The sequence below is a fragment of the Podarcis liolepis genome (assembly GCF_965112155.1).
Source record: "Podarcis liolepis genome assembly, chromosome: 3".
Taxonomy (NCBI): Eukaryota; Metazoa; Chordata; class Lepidosauria; order Squamata; family Lacertidae; genus Podarcis; species Podarcis liolepis.
Genome location: NC_139557.1, coordinates 109,178,634 through 109,195,344, shown reverse-complemented (window position 1 = coordinate 109,195,344; position 16,711 = coordinate 109,178,634). Strand labels below are relative to the sequence as shown.

The window sequence follows — 16,711 nt, the reverse complement described above, 5'->3', positions numbered from 1 at the left end:
ACAGACTTCCGGAACAGATAAAGTCTGAAAACCAAGGTACCATTGTACACACTAGGGCTAACCGCTCTGGCCGAATCCTGGATTCTGAACCAGGCAGCTTTGGATTAACCCACAATTCTGCTGGAATGGGTTGAGGCAGGCCCAGACTGGATCAGGTCCACCCAGAGTGATCCAGGACTCTCAAAAGGGGTTAATTCAAGCAGAGAGTAAGGGGGAGGAGAAGGAGATGCATAGGCAGAGTGCCTATGTCTCCTCACCCCATCCTTCCATATATTTAGTCAGGGTCTTAAAAGTCTAATAAAACACTGTGAAATCTCCAGGGATTCAGTTCAAGGCCCAGATCTGTTGAGTCCTAGGTTGTTCCAGGTTGGTTCAGGCCCCAGATCAGGGTGGCTATGCACACCTCTAATGCACACACAGAGCCATGTGGTTAAACAAACTTACCTGCAACCTGGTGATGCTCTGTCTAGCCTGTCTCACCTCTTCCAGTGATGATTCTTTAGATTTCTCAGTCAGAGCGAGACGCTTTGCAAGTGCCCGGCACTGCCAACACACACAAATAAGCCATGTTAGTTTATTTAGGCCGTCTTTTATGCGGACAATTATTATTTAAAAATCAATAGCACCTTCACTCATACAGTGGGGGCTTTACTGCCCTTCACTCATTCATCACAGCAGCCCGGTGAGGTGGGTTGTTTCCCCCATTTTACATATGGGACTCAGCACTCCTCAAGGCCACACAGCAAATTTATGTCTGAACTGTTTTCTCCAAACACCTGGTCCATCTAGCCCAGTGGCTCTTCAGGATTTCAAGCAGGGTCTACTCCCAGCTCTAGCTGGAGCTGCTGGATGGACTGAACTTTGGACCTTCCACACGCAAAGCAAGTGAGCTCTATGACTAGGCTGCAGCCGTTCCTCAGTATAATTACAGATCACATTATTGACTGAGCCGCAATACAGTCATACCTCGGGTTACAGACGCTTCAGGTTGTGTTTTTTCAGGTTATGGACCGCTGAAACCCGGAAGTACTGGAACAGGTTACTTCCGAGTTTCGGCGGTCACACATGCGCAGAAGTGCTAAATCGCGCTTTGCACGTGTGCAGAAGTGCCAAATCACAACCCGCGCATGCACAGACGCACCGCTGCAGGTTCCGAACGTGCATCCTGCACGGATCACGTTCGCAACCTGAGTGTCCACTGTATCTTCATTCACTGTAGTACAGTGGTACCTCGGGTTACATACGCTTTAGGTGACATACGCTTCAGGTTACAGACTCTGCTAACCCAGAAATAGTACCTCGGGTGTTAAGAACTTTGCTTCAGGATGAGAACAGAAATCATGCTCCGGCGGCGCGGCAGCAGCAGGAGGCCCCATTAGCTAAAGTGGTGCTTCAGGTTAAGAACAGTTTCAGGTTAAGAACAGACCTCCGGAACAAATTAAGTACTTAACCCGAGGTACCACTGTATTTCCAAAACTAAGAGGGGATTGCCTGCTTGTAAAAGCTGAAGCTTCAAAAAGCCCTGCAGCCGCAGATGGTGGAATGAAGTCACTTATCATATCCTCCAGTGCAAAAAGGGAACCTTCACTGTAAGACGAAGTCTGCATTTTCAAAGTAGGAAAGCACTCGCGCACTCACCTCTGCGTGGAAATGTACAGACTTGCTGTCAGCCAGCTGCAACTGAGATGTAAGCTCCACTATTCTTGCCATGTAATGGTTCTTTATCAAGTCTTCCCGGGTGTCGGCTTCTGGGGCCTACAAAGGGTAACATAAGAATAGTTATTAGCTATTACGATTCATGTGCAGAGGCAGCATGCATCTTAGTACTAGATGCAGGAAGCAAACACAAGAAGGTCATTATCTGCATGCTTTGCCAGTGATATCTGTCTGGCCATTGTTATAACACGGATACCAGATTAGATGGAGACTGCTCTAATCCATCAGCAGTTGGTCGTGGCGAGGGGAGAGATGGGGCAAGTTCTCCTATTGATAACTGGGACAGTCAACAACATTGCTGTCAAACTGCACTCCACCATTTCCTGGAGTATCACATGTTTCCATAATCACAGCAAGATAAGCGACTGGCAGAATAGGAAATGTCATAAAATGTATTTATTCATTTCCTCGTACATATATCCTGCCTTTTCTCCCAATGGCAGCACAACAAGAGGACATTAACAACATCATATATGAAGCAGCATATATGAAGTGAGCTCAAAATGAGGGATGGGGTGCGGATAAAGGACCAGTGTAGATTGCAGTAATGTAATTGCCACTGCCCCAGATAAATAGTCAGGAAGTGGAATTCTGCACCAAAATGTCAAGAAGCAAGGAAGATTAAAACCAAAGAAATGGTGGGAAAGGGTACAGTTCATCTGACAAAGTAAACTGAACAGCAGCTACATCAGAGACAGGGAATCTTTGGCTCTGCATATCTTGTTGGACTACAACTCCCATCACTTGCTATTCATTGACAATGCTGGCTAAACCTGACAAGAGTTGGAAGTCCAAGATCTGGAAGGCCCCATCCCAGAGAGATATTTTTACATTACAGTGTTTTGACCAGGAGCACACAGTTGTAAAGGGGTCACTTTAGCACAACTCCATGCAGTTTAGCTTAAAAAGTATGCCAGCATGACTCTGTCATATTAAAAAACATACCTCTTCATTTTCAGTGGTTATCAACATCCCGACCTAGAAAAATATTAGGATGACAGAATCAGATCAAAGTAGTACATTCATTTTCTGATTCAAAAGTTCATTTAAATGAAGTTGGTTTCAATGGCTCCAAAGTAAGTTTAACTGGTTTTTGCTCCAAAGTTTGAAAAAGGTAATTACTTTTATTAAGCTGCACTAATCTTACTATGAAAGATAAGTATATGCTCCCCCTTTCCTCACTGGAATCAATGGGGCTTCAACATGGGCAACTTAAACTTTGCCCATGGTGTTTCCCCCCCAATAAAAATGAAAAACTATTCAGTGGGATCAGCTTGCAAGTGTGTCAGTTCCAAACAAACACGGAATCCTAAAATACACTCAGAAATGTCAACATGCATAATTTCCAACTCTAAGACCTATGTAACATTACTTAGGTTTAATATATCAGATTACCAGGTATTTGACATGGGTAAGCTGGCTGTTTGCCATAATAAACATTGACTGACTGATTGATTGATTGATTGATTGATTGATTGATTGATATGGGCAAGATCACAAATCCCACACCTTAGCACCAAAAAGTTTAGCTCTGCTGCTGCATGAAAGCTTTACCAAGGTGAAATGAAGGTTTTCAAGATAGGGGACCAGGATGGAATTTACCCTAATGAGGTCCTGGCTGAAAACATCAAACTCTGGACAGAAAAAAACCAATTTTGAACACCGTCCAAAGTAACAGAACCAGTGTGGTATCACAAAGGGACACCTGGGATCTGAATCCCTGCCATGAAGCTCACTTGGTGACCTTGGGCAAGTGGATATTTCTCAGTCTAGAATAAAATGGTGTTACTTCATTCATGTTGTGCTGAGCTTTTCGGTGGAAAAGAGGAAAACAAATGTGAGATAAAATCAAGACAGGTTGGCCACATGTAGGCGTTTTGTTCAAGGCATCGTGGATGAACCTTGTGGCCACTTGCTTCCCTCCCACCCCTGCCTTCCATGCACCACATTCAGCACAGAGATGCTAACCTACATTAAACTGGAGTTCCTCATTTATACTTGTAAACACTTTAGGACCTGAGAATTCAATTATATTCACTCCCATTACATTATTCAGGGTTTGGGGTGACTTTTTGGAGGAGAATGAAGGCCATGAGAGCTGTGTACATGAATATATATGTGGTTTCTAGGGTCACTCGCCTGAAAAATGTTAATTCCAATGTTAATTTTAGATTTAGCTAGTATTGTAGTCATTCCAGTTGCCCAATTTCCAACCCACATCACTGGGAGTAAGGTGCACTTACGAGACTTGCAGTTTGAACTGGTTCCCTCAAAGCCTTCTCTGCAGCATCCTCCTTCTCCTGTTCCTCTGCATTCAGTGTGAAGAGGCTTTCCTGGGTTGCCTCAATCCTCTGGTTGCCCACAGAGTTTCTGAGCTTATCGCTTACTCTTTTGTTTTCTTTCTCCAACCTAATTTTGGCCAGCTGGGCCTCCAGCATCCAGTGTTCTTTCTCCTGCTCCAGTTTCGTAATCTTCTCTAAGCTCTGCTGGACCTAGAGAACAGCAAGAATTAGCACCGTGAAGTGAACAAATGGGAAGTTAAAGGGTATCTACAAGTGTGTGCATAGCAAGTTGAATCATTGCTTGAGCAGGTTGTATCTGGAGCAGAGAAGAGGCAGCAAAAGCAACAACCTGTAGCTTTGACATGCTTAAATGTGTGCCCTGCAGGCTCACAGCTTGCACTGAAAATTTTCTGCCATCCATAATGCCAAAAACTGTAAGGAAGGTTTCCATCTGAGCGCTGCGATTCTGGCTATTTAAAAACAGGGGGGAAAACACAGGAGGGAATAGAAAAATGGAAGAGAGCAAGGAACCCATATGAAACTCAGGATGTGACAGGCAGCTCACATTTTTACAAACCTTTAAACAAATAATGTTTCCTTCACTTAAGAATGTAAACTTAAGATAGCGTAATGTGCAGCTGAATATATGAACCAAACAAATTCATCTGCAGAACGAAGGAAACGGATGCCTGCGGTGACAGACCAGATAAAGTTTTACAAACTAAGGAGATAAAGGTTTATTTTTAAACACCCAAGAAGAGCATAGCCCAAGTCCATTAGACTGGCTTCCATGCAACTATGACAAGTTTGGCTAAATAGAGTATTCGCCCTGGATAAGTGTTGTGGTTTTACATTATTCTCCAAAAGCCAGAGGAAGAAATATATTTGGGGGTTCACATTATGTATTCCTATCTATTTACTAGCCATTTTATAGAACAGCTTGAATTAAATTCTAGCACAACATGAATTGGAGAGAATTACGAACTGCAAGAGGACTACTCAGAGATCAACTTTGGGCTTTTAGCCACTAGGTCAACTGGCCATCTAGCTGGAAACCTGGTTCCTGAAGCCAAATTTCCAAGCTGGACAGCATGTTTGGCAGCAAACAGACCTGACAACAGCACCATTTGTGTTAGAGGTTCTCTTCACTCACCCCACCAGCAATAAGATGACACAAAATAAACAGAGAATGCATGCCAATAAAAAAAAGCTTTGTGTCCATTCGCCTTTTCTGTCTGCTGAGTTCTGGTGGGGGGGAATGTCCAATTTCATACACATTTGACCTTCCTTTTTTCTTTTTTACAATAAGCCTGAGGCCAAAGAAAGGTGGAAGCGAAGTAGGACAGCAGATAATCAGAGATTTGATCCAAGCCGTCACATGTAGAGAAGAATAACCATATCAGACAGCGCTACTGAGCTTTATGGCAGGCTTGTTCTGCACTCTCAAGCCTGGATCGCATGCAGAAGTCTAGAGCCAAGCATAACCCTTTCACTAGTGAGACAAGGGATGCTTGAGATATTCAGTCTTTGCGAATTTTTAATGCAAACTAAACCTCAGCGCCTAGGGCTTGCCGATCGCATGGTCAGCGGTTAGAATCCCCGCGGCGGGGTGAGCTCCCGTCTTTCGGTCCCAGCTCCTGCCCACCTAGCAGTTTGAAAGCACCCTTAAGTGCAAGTAGATAAATAGGTACCGCTTTATAGTGGGAAGGTAAACGGCGTTTCCGTGTGCTGTGCTGGTGCTGGCTCGCCAGAGCAGCTTCATCACACTGGCCACGTGACCCAGAAGTGTCTCTGGACAGCGCTGGCCCCCGGCCTCTTGAGTGAGATGGGCGCACAACCCTAGAGTCGGACACGACTGGCCCGTACCAGCAGGGGTACCTTTACCTTTACCTTAAACCCAATACACACTGTGCAAACTAACATCATTATCCTCCAAATTTCACACACCACAAATCTTGTGATGCATTTTTTTGACTCGATAACTTATTCAAATTTGTTTTTAAAATATTTTAAAATAAAATGCATTTAGAAACTACTTTTTTTTACTAATATTTTGTTTACAGGTACACATCTTGTGGAAAAAATCCATTAAAAGTAAGTATGTAAATACAAAATAAATTTTTTCTTTGTATTGGATGCCACCCAGAGTGGCTGGTGAGGTATAATAATAATAATAATAATAATAATGTGTGGATCAGGCTTACAAAGGAACAAATTCAAAATTGGCACAGTTTACGAACACTCACCCATCAATTCCCTATTTAGAGATGCATTGCCATGAGCATTAAATGACGTTAGGACAGTGAGACTATCAAATTTAATACAGTTTCAGTGAGCACACTAAGCTTAGGAACAGCTACGTGTCGGACGACTGAATACCTGCTGTGCAAGGCCTTCTCTGCTCTCCGTGGAACTCAGAAGAACTCTGCGGTTGGCCAAGGCCTCTTCATAAGGCACTGAATCGCAACATGGCTAGAGCCAAAAGATATACATGACTTCAGTGAGTTGGGTTACATATGGGAAGCGTTAAGTTCCCCCGCCCGCTTGCCCTCCCTCCCTCGCTAGCAAAAGTATTTGTTGATGCTTTCCAGGCCCTTGGTGGCAGAGATCAGCGCCTGGTATATTACACTTTTGGAGGGGGGGAGGCAAAGAACAAAGAGAAAACACACAGCTGCAGCATTGCTCTAAAGTGCCTTGGGCAGAAAGCAACAGAGGAAGGCCACTGTGCATTCCATGCGTGGACCGGATCTCAAACAATGAATGAAAACAGCTGCATGTCATTCGGACGGCAGGTTTTTCAGCTGGAAACACCATCAGAAGTTCTGTCATATAAGCATGAAGGTAACAAAAGAGTTGTGGGAGATGCTGGCAGCAGGCAGAAAGAAGGGGATGGTGTGAAAATAGTAAAAGAGAGGCTGAACAGGGTGACAAGGGGTCTAATGGGATGCTCTGGGAGTCAGCATGCAACACGTCTGTCCTAGCAGCCCCTAGCTAATGACCAAGAATCCCACTCAACTGAACTAAAATTTGGGAGCTGCCTCCACTGTCACTTTTCTTCGAGCTATAAGCAAAAAACCCACCCATCCACACCCACAAGCAATCAACTAACTCACAGCAGCTTGAGTTTTTAATTTTTCACCGCAATTCATTATACTAGTCTGGGACTGAAAAAACACAACTCAGCAGATTCATGTGATTTATTTGCCACTGAACCGCACCACTTCAGAGAAGAGGTGGAGTGAACTTTATACAGTGTTTGAGTGCTCCTCCATATTTTGTTTAAAGTGTGACATGATGGGATGTGGCGGGGTTCTGTGCAAGGAGAAGGGTTCTAGTCCTACAATGCAAGTCTGTGGGCTTAGAAAACTACAGAAACTCCAAAGTCCCAAAGATCAAAATTTGTGGCATCATAAAAGATGCACTCATGTCCCTCCCGCTCTCTGGTACCAGTGAGACAAGGAAGACAATAAGCCTGCAGTGGCCTCATCAAACTTTTCAACAGCTCTAGTTACGCTAAACTCCTAATTAGCTCCATCCCCAAAAAAACCTTGGGCTATGCAAACACATTGAACCTGTCCTGCTAACAAATGTCCATCATCTCTATTCGACTACTAAGCTGTGAGACCACCCTGCCCAGATTTTTCCACGCAGACTAATAATGACATTCCATCCATACAGTCTGCCCCACCCAGCCATATTTCCATAAACAGAGAGAGAGTATATTGGTCTCGTATTTATCCAACAATCATTATGCTCCACAATCTTTCCTGCAGCTCTGCCCCAAGCAAGTATACAGCTCGGGAACAAAAAATGATTTCATCAGCAACAAAGAACCACTTCTTCATGGGCGGAGAGAATCCAATAAAGGATTTTTAGAGCGTGTCCAAGGGATCCAAGTCACTGCGCTACAGCTATTGTTCTTGAGCAGGCACAAACCTTCTTCAGCAATCTCATGTAAGCAGCTGCTTTCTTCTTGTACTGAAGCATGCACTCCGCCGAGAGGGGGTTGATAAACTCCATTCCTCCCTTAGGCCCATAGCTCAGCGATGCAGTGAAGCAGTCTAAGTTATTGCTGAAGAATGAAGCAACCTAAACATACAAATGCAGAGATTTAAAATACTGGGCAAGTTTGCAGCTAGAAGAATGAGATGCAGAGAGAGTCCTGAGATTATGTGTTCCACTTCATCCTACTTCAGCAAAATCACAAGGAGCTTGGAACCATTTGCTTACATTTTAGATAAACAGCGGGTTGCAGCATTTGCGGCTTTTTAGGTTTGTTTTGTGAGTTTTGGGGACATGGCATGACATGGCAGAGGTGTGCAAGGTCATGCCTACAGTGAAGGTTCCCTCCTTCTCATATACAGTGGTACCTCGAGTTAAGTACTTAATTGGTTCCGGAGGTCCGTTCTTAACCTGAAACTGTTCTTAACCTGAAGCACCACTTTAGATAATGGGGCCTCCTGCTGCTGCCGCGCAACAGAGCACGATTTCTGTTCTCATCCTGAAGCAAAGTTCTGAACCCAAGGTACTATTTCTGGGTTAGCAGAGTCTGTAACCTGAAGCGTATGTATGTAACCTGAAGCGTATGTAACCCGAGGTACCACTGTAATACTAGAAAACCAAACCCATCTGAGCTGTTAAGAGATTCAGGACAGTGAAGATGAAATATTTCTTCACACATTTTAAACCATGGATTTTGCTCCAAGGTGATATGACAGCAACTAGCTTTGCTGGTTTAAAAAGAGGATAACACAAATCCATTAATGATAAAGCCATCAATGACTACTATTCATTTATTTCTTTAAAACTATATATTGCTTGATTCGGGGGGGGGGGGGACATTTCAAAGCAGTGGTGGTTACATTGGCTCCCAGTACGTTTTGGGGCGCAATTCAAAGTGTGTGCTGACCATTAAAGCCCTAAACGGCCTCGGTCCAGTATACCTGAAGTAGCATCTCCACCCCCACCATTCTGCCCGGACACTGAGGTCCAGTGCCGAGGGCCTTCTGGCGGTTCCCTCACTGCAAGAAGCCAAGTTACAGGGAACCAGTCAGAGGGCCTTCTCAGTAGTGGCACCCGCCCTGTGCAACGCCCTCCCACCAGATGTCAAAGAGAAAAACAACTACCAGATTTTTAGGAGACACCTGAAGGCAGCCCTGTTTAGGGAAGCTTTTAATGTTTGACGCACTATTGTATTTTAATATTTTGTTGGAAGCTGCCCAGAGTGGCTGGGGAAACCCAGCCAGATAGGTAGGTGGGGTATAAATAAATTGTTGCTGTTGTTGTTGTTCTCCCTCCAAAACTGGAGGCAGTGTGTCTCTGAATACCAGTTGCTGGGAGTCACAACTGAGTGCTTCTGCACTCATGCCCTGCTTTGGGGCTTCCCACAGGCATCTGGTTGGCCACAGTGAGAACAGGATGCCAGACTAGATGGGTCACTGGCCTGATCCTGTGGGGCTCTTATGTCGTTGCGTCCTTATGAACATACTTTCTGGCTGCACAATTTTATACTACCTAAGCTTTACCCTCAAGGAATGCACCACAAGAACAACAACTTTCTCCTTTATAAAGATTCCCAATTTGTGACAATGAAAGGGAACTTTTGCATGAATTTAGATACAGATACATCATAGAGGGGCTGCAAGCTCGTGTTAGTTTCACAATGCTGATTTAGGCAGCAGTGATGGGCACTTTGCGTAAGAAAAGAGGTTACCTTGCCGGCTCCGTTTGTTAATGCTACCACAGATGATAAGATGCAGTCGTTGGTGGTGATGAGCTTCTGCGTGGCTGTGGGGAGCTCTTGCTCCAAAGCAGCTTTTTGACTATAATGCTTATAAATATCTAAAACCGGAAAGAATTAACTTGCATCAGGTGTGCACATCGCCCTCCGAACCTCTCATTCAGATCCAGTCAGAAAATCCCATTTCTTCCTAAATGTCACTTTTTTCTACCTAGGAAAGCACTTTCAAAAGATAGATACGACTATCTGTGGAGACAATCCTACAGAGATTAAACTTTCCGCATGCAAAGCATGTGCTCTACCACTGAGCTAGCTATATTTTGAGCAAATCCCAATTGCCTGGCACACTTAGACAGCAGGAAAGAAGAATATAGTAGGAAGTAGCTAGAACCGTTTCATTATTGAGTATTGCCCTTAACGAAAATGGACTGCACACCTTCTGTTTCAGTGTAGTTAGGCAGAACCCTTTACATTATGCTAGCAGTACTTAATTTCACTATAAACCCTTGTGCTTCAAACCTTAACAGTCCAATCCTGTGGATATTTTCTTGCAACACTTTCCCCTGATTTCAGTGGAGAGCCAGTACTGAGTAGTGGAGGGATCATTAGGTTTCAACGAGAAAGACTCGGGTTCAAATTCCCACTCCATGGTAAAAGTCAATGTAGGCCACCCCTGACCCATTTCACAGGGTTATTACAAAGATACATTACCAGTATTTATTGTTATTTTTGCATATGGCTGAAAACTTGTATCAGTACAAAACAACAACAACACTGTATTTGAGTATATTTTGTTTCTCCCTTTTCTTGATGCACATACTAGGTAGGCCGACCATGCAAAGGCCATTAAATCTTTATGACATCCATCCACCACCCATAAAGTGTTAAGCGACCAGAGCGCTAACGTGTCATTTTTTTAATAAAAAAAAAGCTGTATATCCTTCAGCCAGTCTCACCTTTCATGACATCGTGAAATCCATTAAGGGTTGAAGCAATGTATGTGAGCAGAGAGCTGAAGTTTGTACGAAGCAGACGGTCTGGATTTGTGCCTGGAAGTTGTACAAAGAGCAGAAAATCCAAATGTAATGACAAGTGTCAAGGAGAAAAAGGGCATTTGCCATATAGAATAGTTCCCGCTAGCAAAACAGTTTATAAGAGGCCTGGTTTCGTTAAAAGGAGGGGGGCATTTTTGCATTGCAGTCGGTTGGACTAGATGACCCCTGGGTTCCCTTCCAATTATACAATTCTGTGAAGGAGTTCATAAAGGAGCCTTCACGAACTTGGTGCCCTCCGGATGTTATGAGCTGCAACGCTCATCACCCCTAGCCAGAACGACCAACTGCAGGGCAGTAGGTTGGCAAAGGCTGCCATAAAAGAGCAATATGCAATCAGCGTTATCCAGCCACCTCAGTCCAAAACAGGGTAGAAATCAGAGTCCCTTAAATTTTTGAAGTTCACGTGAAGTTCAGATTCCTGGTCGAGTGGAGAATTTGGATGAGGCTGGGGAGGGAATCCTATAAATACTACTACCCATAATCAAATTATGGAGTATTCCAACAAAATCCCTTGAACCGTTTCTCGTCCGCTTTCTGTAAAATACAAGACTCGCTCTTATTCAGTGTTGATTCCAACCTCAGTACACATATAAAAACACTGTACCTACAGTTTAAGGAAGTTTCGTTCCAAAGAAATATATATATACTAGCATTGTTGTATCTGGAAAAGCCCAGGAAAGGTACACAACCGGGGGATTGATCATTGGAGCATAATTCTTAAATATTTATATTAGAGTCATACTAGTGACAAAAAGGTAACTGGCCTACAAATCCCTAGATACCCCAGATCCTTCCCTACAATAAAAGCAGGCAATGACATGCATGTAATTTGATGTCGGTCTAGCAAAAACAGAAACACCCACCCACCAGATTCAATACTTATCGCACTGAATTTTGAAATTTTAGATCCTGCAATACGGTATTTCAGCTGCTCTGGTCTGCTGCTGCTACTTACTAGGTAAGGCAAGAAGATTAATGTACGTGTGCAACTTCTCAAAGACTGCAGTCAGCTTCTTCATGTCTCGCTGCAGCTCCATGTTCCTGGCTCTTAACGCAGCTGTGCAAAGAGAAGATTCACACTCTTCTTCCAAACTAGGAACATATGAATTTATGTTTTTAAAAGTGAGTATTATGGTGGTAGTGGTTGTTTTTTTAAAAAAATACATGATATTCAGAAAAGATGAGATAAACATTGTGGGGCACTTTTCTGAACAGGTGGCTATTGAGGGTTTGTTCAAAATGTCAAAAAGGAACCCATATCAATGCTTCAGTGATACATAAATTTAAGCAACTGGTTGAAATGCTGCTGTTTACATTCCTTTCTCTTTACTGTTTTATTGGTTTTAGGTGTCTGAGTTCTTAGCATTGTACATTGCCTCTGACGCTTTGTGTTGGAAAGGTGAGTTATATGTTTATACATAAAATTTAAAAGCCAGACAAAGAATCAGTTAAAATTACTAAACTTGCAAACAGTTCTGCTTTTAACTTTGGCAGGCGCCTTCATCACTTTCACCTGGCGGCATCCATTACTGCAGGCTATAGGTCGGTGAGGAAGAGAAGAAACCAGGCTATTCCGTTGGCTCAACTGAGAGACCAACAACTTCTGTTTCTGTCTCTCCTTGAAAAACTTTCTGCTGCAGTTGATTATTTTAAGAACTCTGCAACTAAGAACTAGTGCTTGAGGGCTTTTTCCTTCTCCCTTCCAAAATATTTCCCTCTTGTGCTATGTATTTTTGATAGTAAGTCTGAGGATAGGGGCTGTCTTCTTATTGATCTCTATAAGTCAGTCTTGCAACTTTTTTGGGTTAAAGAGTGAGGTAAAAATGCCCAAATATATATATACACAAATAAATATGAAGATGGCTCTCTAACAAGATGCATGGGGGAGAATGACATTTACACGAAAGCTGCTAAAATTCTGGGTGATATTCAATGTTAGTCATACGAGTAGATCCATTGTAATCAATGTATGACCATTCGATAACACACTGCACAAGAGATCCTGAGTTACATTAAGTGATCTAACACTGGAAGCAATGCCCTCTCAGACAGAAAATGACAGTTGCTATGATAAAATAAAGTAACTCCCCACCTCCCGCCAACACCTTTGAAATATTCATTGTCAACCATCATTATGAACATTCTCAAGAACCGGAGGTATGTTACCATGCTGCTCTCAGACTCTTAACATAATTTATGAGCAGCACGCTGAATTATAGTTCCCATTGTGCAGATCAAAAAGGGGGAAAGTACCTTTTCAATTGATAAGGAAGAATCTTCCTGAGAAAGCAGACATAAGATGCTAAGTAATCAGAAAAGGATTTCAATTTCACAGTTGTCTCCTTTGAAAAGAAAAGAAGAAAATGTCTCTCAGGTATTTAGTAGCAACCTGTCTCAGACACGGAATGTGGCAATAAAGACAACCATATTACCAGAACTGTGACAGTGTCCTCAGTGATGCTCTCAAACAAGTGTAGCATTCCTTCTTCCAGGGGGCGAATGTAGGATGCGTTTTCATGAAGGTACTGCGAAAACTGAACCAAGAGAGACCCGTCAGTGGTTCCAGCAGGCACTGCTTGCAAAGTCAGGGAGCTATTTGGCATTAAAACAGATTACCAGCACTGCTTTTGAACTGCTGTATGACGGGGGTGCGGGGGACAGATTATTTTGGACTATGGGGACTGGGAGGGACGCGGGTGGCGCTGTGGGTTAAACCACAGAGCCTAGGACTTGCTGATCAGAAGGTCAGCAGTTCAAATCCCCGTGACAGGGTGAGCTCCCGTTGCTCGGTCCCTGCTCCTGCCAACCTAGCAGTTCAAAAGCATGTCAAAGTGCAGGTACCGCTCCAGCGGGAAGGTAAACGACGTTTCCGTGCGCTGCTCTGGTTCGCCAGAAGCAGCTTAGTCATGCTGGCCACATGACCCGGAAGCCGTACACCGGCTCCCTCGGCCAATAAAGCAAGATGAGCACCGCAACCTCAGAGTCGGTCACGACTGGACCTAATGGTCAGGGGTCCCTTTACCTTTACCTTTTAAGGGGACTGGGAGGGGGAGAAAGTAAGAGACAGGGAACATTTAGAAACCCTGAAGCAAAACTCTGTGCAGGCATTTTGGCCAAGGGAAGTTGAGATTTATTTTATTTTATTTACAAAACCATATCCTGCGACTATTTAATTATAACCCACAGCTTCATCACTACAGGGTTCCTCAAGGCACCTTACTGTTAAATATTTCAAAATAGAATACATATAAAAGCAATTCAGCAGCAAAAGCTCAGAACATTACTGCCCAACATCACATAACAATGTTTTGTTTTGTTTTTTAAAGAATCTGGGAATTATTATTTTTATTCTTCAACTGGCTTTCCAGCATCTCGGACAGAGAGAGAACTGCTCTTTCAGCTGGAGGTGCCAGGGACTGAACCTGGAATCCTTTGCATACAAAGCAGCCGTAATGTTACCTTGAAGAAGAAGAAGAGTTGTTTGGATTTGATATCCCACTTTATCACTAACCAAAGGAGTCTCAAAGCAGCTAACATTCTCCTTTCCCTTCCTCCCCCACAACAAACACTCTGTGAGGTGAGTGGGGCTGAGAGACTTCAGAGAAGTGTGACTAGCCCAAGGTCACCCAGCAGCTGCATGTGGAGGAGCGGAGACGCGAACCCGGTTCACCAGATTACGAGTCTGCCGCTCTTAACCACTACACCACACTGGCTCTCTAGTTTCTCTCTTGGCAGAAATGTGTGGTGAGAAACTTTCACTCCACTCTGTACAATTTTGCACAAATAAAAAAGGAGATTGTTTTAACAGCTACATTGCATCCGCTGTAGAAAAATGTAGCAAGCTGGCACATAGTGTGCTTATCGTATGTCCACTTTAAACTCTTTACGTAAAGCTCACCCCAAGCCAGCTTACCTTCTGATTTAATGGTGATATTGTATCTGTGGCGGAATCAACAGGGAAAATCTGGACTCGCTGTTCCGTGTAGGTATGGAAATTCAGAAGGGCCGTCACCAGGTCTTGAACAAAGGCCAGCGCTTGGCCAGCAAGGTCACGCAGCTTCAACTGCAAGGTACAAAGAGCAGTGATGCAGCTCACTTATTTTGATGGAGAGCAATCTCTTTTACAAAAGGCCTTTCCCAGAACTGCTCCTAACTGAACAAACAGAAGATTCAAATATGACAGACCTCCTCCCTGCTGCAAAGGTTCTTCGACTGAAGAAGCAGATTAAGAGCACTGTGATCTGATTGTATCAGGGCAAAATCCTGATGATGATGATGATGATAATGTATTTGTACCCTGCCCTCCCCAGCCAGAGCCAGGCTCAGGGCGGCTAACATCATGAAACCAAGACAGTATACTAAGAACATAAGAACAGGCAATCAATTAAAATACTTCTTAAAATTAGTTCAGAGCAAATTAAAATATGGACAGATGGCAGTCCATGGGTAAAATTGAGAGTGGTTAATATTCTCCAGGGCCAACTGTTACCACTGGTCTTATAAAGGACCTGTGAGCGGGCTAGGAGGCCTCTTTAATGCTTGTTCTTATACAAAAAGAAAAGAATCAGGCTGAACCCCAACCATAGGCCTGGCGGAACAGCTCTGTCTTGCAGGCCCTGCGGAAAGCTGTCAAATCCTGCAAGGCCCTAGTATCTTGTGAGAGAGCATTCCACCAGGCCGGGGCCATGGCCAAAAAGATGTTGGTGCTTCTCATTCATTTTTCAGCAACAAAACCAGAATGCATTTTGTGGTGGGAATGAAAGCCAATATACTTCACAAGTAGTTTTCTACTAGGCATCCTTCTATTGTCTTAATTGTTTAGAAGACCACGTGCAAAGACTCGGACAGCAGCAAGTTTTACCGTATTAAACTCTCAACCTAGAGAGTTGGAGCAGTGCTGTACTTCTGTCCCTCATCTACAGCACTCATGCCAAGTTCTTTTCCAGTCTTGGTGGGTGGGGCTGAGACAAATGACTTTTTGCCATCTCCAAGGAGCAGAATTCTGGGAGAGCCCGTTCTACCTCTGAAAGGTGGCTGCTCTTTTGACTCTTATGTCAAATTGCTACCAACAGCTTTTACGTAAATCCCCCCTTCTGCAGTCATGAATACTTGGGAGGCATTAACCAAGATCTGGCAAGATGGGAAACCCCAGGCAAATGACAATAAAGGGTGGGCAAGAAGCAAAGGACTTTGAAAAAAATGCTTAATATCCAACATGTTTCAGATCTCCCAGGTTCAAATGTGTAAACTTCAAATACAGAAGTTGAATCTCTGTGTGATCTTCCACAGTATGAGGAAACTGAAGACAGTATAACAAAAGACTAAACTTCAGTCCCTGATGAGGTGCCTGAGAAGTCCGAAATGCATTGGATATTAAAATGTTCTTCCTCCCACTTTGCTTCTTACTTTTTTCCACTCATAGCTAAGAGAGAACCAGCATCCCAGCTTTACAGTTCTATGGTTCTATTATTTTCTCTGCACCGTCCCAAAGCCTTAAGCCAAAGATATTGCAAACTTTTTAGGTTAATAATTTAGGTTTATTACTCACCTGCCGCCTTCTACTGTGTAATGGCACATTCAAAGCATTATACTGGCTAGACCCTACGAAAAGAATCAAAGTATTACAGCAATTATTTTCTCTCTCTGATCCTCCTGCATTGCCTTAGTCTGTTAAGCCATTCAAGAACAGAGAAGCATCTTTTTCAAGCTGAACATCTGACTCCTAGAGCTAGTAAAGGCTAAAAATTCAAATAAATGAATAGGATATTGGCAGGTGCATAGGTCATTACGGAATAACACATTTCAACCCCAATCACCTTAGGATTTCTAAAGTTCTTTTTCAACAATATAGTAGCATGATATTGTTAAAACTATAACCCACCTTTCTGTCTCAAATACCAGGTAGGCCAGGAATATCC

General features: G+C 43.4%; 1 protein-coding gene and 1 long non-coding RNA gene across 3 annotated transcripts in view; one reads left to right on the top strand and one right to left on the bottom strand.

Annotated features, from left to right (window-relative positions):
* PPP1R21 (protein phosphatase 1 regulatory subunit 21) overlaps positions 1-16,711 on the bottom strand; it is a 40,952-nt gene that overhangs the window by 7,518 nt on the left and 16,723 nt on the right. For both annotated transcript variants that reach the window (XM_083494353.1, XM_083494352.1), the window contains exons 8-20: positions 16,342-16,394; positions 14,707-14,856; positions 13,226-13,327; positions 13,047-13,135; positions 11,749-11,885; positions 10,695-10,787; positions 9,712-9,839; positions 7,935-8,087; positions 6,378-6,470; positions 3,960-4,208; positions 2,662-2,694; positions 1,639-1,755; positions 445-543 (exon numbers count right to left, since the gene is read on the bottom strand). In XM_083494353.1, coding sequence (XP_083350479.1) covers positions 445-543; positions 1,639-1,755; positions 2,662-2,694; positions 3,960-4,208; positions 6,378-6,470; positions 7,935-8,087; positions 9,712-9,839; positions 10,695-10,787; positions 11,749-11,885; positions 13,047-13,135; positions 13,226-13,327; positions 14,707-14,856; positions 16,342-16,394 — 1,496 coding nt within the window. The remainder of the gene's footprint in view (positions 1-444; positions 544-1,638; positions 1,756-2,661; positions 2,695-3,959; positions 4,209-6,377; positions 6,471-7,934; positions 8,088-9,711; positions 9,840-10,694; positions 10,788-11,748; positions 11,886-13,046; positions 13,136-13,225; positions 13,328-14,706; positions 14,857-16,341; positions 16,395-16,711) is intronic.
* Positions 11,842-13,040, top strand: LOC310702957. Its single transcript, XR_014523835.1, has 3 exons — positions 11,842-11,927; positions 12,157-12,192; positions 12,288-13,040. It is a non-coding gene; the product is annotated as an uncharacterized lncRNA (long non-coding RNA).